The sequence below is a fragment of the Medicago sativa genome, chromosome 2 (assembly GCF_051527215.1).
Source record: "Medicago sativa cultivar Bolivia chromosome 2, Bolivia_mono, whole genome shotgun sequence".
Classification (NCBI taxonomy): Eukaryota; Viridiplantae; Streptophyta; class Magnoliopsida; order Fabales; family Fabaceae; genus Medicago; species Medicago sativa.
This window is the reverse complement of record NC_140750.1, coordinates 52141383-52145335: the sequence shown is the minus strand read 5'-3', so window position 1 is coordinate 52145335 and position 3953 is coordinate 52141383. Positions and strand designations below refer to the sequence as shown.

Genomic DNA, 3953 nt, shown 5'->3' with positions numbered 1-3953 from the left:
TTTGTTATCATCAAAACCTTAGAGTAATTGTATGAACCATTATGTTTCCAATACATCTACCTTACCAAGGAAAGATAATGAAGTTACTTGGCTGATTTAAGTCGTGAAGTCACAGTTTACTTAATTACTAACTAATTACTTCATAATTCTGGCAGATATGCATCAATATTAGGTACGTTACGTTCCTAAGTACCTTTCTCTCAGAGTTCCGCTCTCTCTAGTCGTGTTTCCTTAGTTACTAATTAATTACTTCCTGATTAGACAAATACACATCAATATTAGGTCTTGTCACTACCTAAGTGCCTAATTTAGGGTTGCACTACAGAGGAGACAAATCTTACGCACTACAGTAAAACTAAATAGCGAACAAAAAATAATTATCTAACAAACAAACTAGAGGTTCATCTTAGAACTCTAGCCTAAAAAGATTTAGTTACTCATGGTAACTAAAGACAAATTTCAAAAGAAATAAAACGTACCCTAAAGAAACTTGGATTGAGGAGAGAGAAACTCCTCCCCTGAAAGCTCCTAGTGTTTGCCTTCCTCTTGAACCGCTTCATTCTGTATGAGAAATTGTGAATGAGGAATGTGGTATTTATAGGGAGAATTTCCACCTGCACTTGGGCTAAAATATCAGGCTTTCTTCACCAAAAAGTCACAAAACAACGCCTTGACCTGCAAGGAACAGGCGCCAGGCGCCTAGAACCATGCACTGGTTGCATGTGAGTGAGAGTTCAGGCGCTGGGCGCCTACTTTCATGCACCAGGCGCCCTAGTGTAGTGTTCCTGGGCACCTGGCTCCCCACTTTGTGCGTTGGGCGCATGTCAATGCCGTCTGGTGCTGAAAACGCCTCCTTCCTTGTAAGATGTCTTAGAACTTGATAACATAATTCCTCCCGCTGTAACGTATTATGGGGCCTCTTGATTCTTCATCTTCCCAAGGACTTCACAAATCTTCAATTGTCTTGCTTTACCGATATGCATGATTTCATTACAACAAAACACCCTAATATTGTTATGTTTCGGGAAGAATAGAATTACATAATCAAATATAGAAAACATTACAAATGTCCCGAAATCATAAGCAATTGCTTTAATACTCCTCTATTCTGCTTGTAAAACCTACTGAAAATGACTGAAAAACATGCTAAAAATAATGTAAGATAATTTGTAATAAATATACATCTTAGAGGAAGAGAATGAATACGATTGTTGGAGTTTTTTCCCAAAGCTCACGCCATTTCCATTTTTTTTTTATATTAATGAAATACCACATGGTTTTTTATTTTTAAAAAAGTATAAGTTATTTTGGTTTAATTACAGTTTTAGTTTCCTTGTTTTAGTCACTCACATAATTGGCTCGTTTAAAATCATCCAATTTTGATCCATTTATCATATTTTTGACTTAAAGATGATGATGTGACATATTTTAGATGATGTATCATATGATTTGATGATGATGATCAACAACATTGAAATTACCATAAAACCTATTTACAACTTCAATTTAATTATTCTTAAAAAAAAAAAACTTCAATTTAATTATTATACATCATCATTTTTAAGTTTAAAAATATTAAAGAGGGACTAAAATTGTGTGATTTTAAAATGACGGACCAATTTATGAGTAAGTTAAAATAGAGGGATTAAAACTGTAATTAAACCAATTAGTTTTTATTTATTTATTATCATAATAATTATCTTATTATAAAAAATAATCTATCAAAAATGATAGATTCAGATTTGATGAAGATCTTGAGTTATGGAACCGTGTTCGTGAATATGACAAGGCAAATGCGGAGCTTCCTTTTACTACAGTATTATCCAGAAAACAGAAGCAGCAGGTTAGGAAGCAAATTCAGATTGGAAAACCGCCTTATAAAACACGTTCTCAGGGTGGATCATCCCCATGTGCTCAGTGAATATTCTATATTGGAATATCTGCAGTTTTGGTAATACAGACACTAAATCCACGGTACTCTGTGTTACCTCAGACTTTGCACACTGACTTCTTTATGGACCGGAGTGGGATACCTTATTCTAGGTTACCATAGTCAGCTGATTTTATGTTTTTGTTTCTTTCTTGCTTTCTTGCTTTTTGCTTTTCTTTTGAGGGTTTTGGCCTAGTCGCCTCTCTTGTACATCTTTTCCCTCTTCTTTTTTTAATGACATTTTATTTGAGATTGACGGTATAGGATGGGGGTTCTTCGGGGTGCCAGCCTAGTTGGGATGTCGTCGCTTCCCCTTGACACCTCACCAATCTCCTGGCTTAGTGGGAAAAAAAGTGAAACTACCAAAAATTTAGATCTTAAACAATTATTATATTCTTTTTTACATTAAAGATGAATGAAAAACCCCCCAAAACTACTATTTTTTAAAAATGAGTTTTTAAAACTGGAGCAAAATATCCACATTAATTTGATTATTTCATTTTTTTCTACTATCTATATATTTAAAACTGGAGCAAAATATCCACATTAATTTGATTATTTCATTTTTTTCTACTATCTATATATACCAGTTCAGTTCTTCTAATATTTACATATATAACATCCAATAATATTCAATAATTTCTTAAATATTATAAAACTATAAATATAAATCGTAAAAAATTCCATGCAAGGTTGGGGACCATCTCAATTATTAGTGCTTTTGAACAACATGAAAAAATTAATACATGAATGTCTATAAGAGTAACATTGGATATTAATTTAACAAACACTATCAGATGAGATTGGATTCAATGGAAATGTATGTGGCCAAGCATACTTGAAGGTGACACTAACATCTCCACTAGCTATAGGTTGACCACCATTAACAAGACAAACATCACCTGAGACACTCAAGATTGAAGGGTTTATAGGTTCAACTGTTTGAAAGTTTAGGCATTCTAATTTCACATTCTTTTGAGCACAAGAGCAGTTGTTAAATATAGTCACAAAAAATTCTGGATTTTGCTTGATTTGAATTCCTGTTGGATGCTGGGTTACATGGAGATCACTCAATGAACATTCACTATAACCTGAAAAAATTATAAAATTTAGTATATGTTTGATGAGTTTGACAAAATCACGATGATACTGAGGACAAGAAGTTCCATTAATTTAAGGAAAACATTACCTTGAGATACGAGGAGAAGAAAGAAAACTACTGTGAGAATTTTGGTAGTTGGATCACTCATTTTTGCCTCACAAATTTTATCTTTCAATTCTTGGATATATACTTAGGCAGGTGTGGGTGCGTAGTGTTATTTATACATGTAAATTCCTGATACAAATATTATAAAATTCACTTATTTTGACTCAATATTTTTGTCAAAAAAAAAAAAAAACTTATTTTGACTCAATATTATAAAATTCATTTGACCAGTGTATTTTTTTTTTTTAAGGAACTTGACCATTGTACTAATTGCATATAGTATCATATTATAAAATTCATTTGACCAGTGTAGGTTTTATTCATTTTAACAATTAGAATTGTATCAACTATTATAAATATATACTACACTGTATACATGTGTGTTCCAATTATATATTGTAAAAGAGTATTTTTGACGTTCCACGAGCATAGCTTAATTAGTAAGGAGATTGGATGCAATATGTAGAGGCATGCTTCGACTTATGAGATGAATTTCTAACTACTAAGTTACTTAAAAAAATATTGTTGATTTTTCTCATAAAAAAAAAATTAGTATTTTTGACTTTTTTTATTTATAGAAGATGTCACAATCACTACTTGAAACTCATACACATCTACGAGGTTCTGAGTATCAATTTGAGTGAATGTGTTCAATATAAGAATATGAACTTTTCTCAATTAAGTTGGGTTTTACGAACAATAAATATTAACTTTTTTAATAAAAAACATTCATTAACAAAAAAAAATAGCTAAAACCGACTAGGAGTAATTTTGACTTGAAATGAGTAACTTTGACGTGAACCCCACACATTTAAA

The 3953-nt window shown here is 31.8% G+C and overlaps 1 protein-coding gene across 1 annotated transcript; it reads right to left on the bottom strand.

Moving 5' to 3' along the window:
- Positions 1-2650: 2650 nt before the first annotated feature.
- On the bottom strand, positions 2651-3192 carry LOC146948779 (TPD1 protein homolog 1-like). Its single transcript, XM_085744986.1, has 2 exons — positions 3120-3192; positions 2651-3021 (listed from the first exon to the last, which is right to left on the bottom strand). The coding sequence occupies exons 1-2, from the start codon at positions 3178-3180 to the stop codon at positions 2711-2713; spliced, it is 372 nt and encodes a 123-aa protein (XP_085601112.1). The 5' UTR covers positions 3181-3192; the 3' UTR covers positions 2651-2710.
- Between the last annotated feature and the right edge of the window lie 761 nt (positions 3193-3953).

Excerpts from the sequence above, each read along its gene's own strand:
- LOC146948779 (XM_085744986.1), bottom strand. The coding sequence starts at position 3,180 with ATGAGTGATCCAACTACCAAAATTCTCACAGTAGTTTTCTTTCTTCTC. Across the intron at positions 3,022-3,119 it reads TCTTCTCCTCGTATCTCAAG|GTTATAGTGAATGTTCATTG; the intron begins GTAATGTTTTCC and ends TAATTTTTTCAG.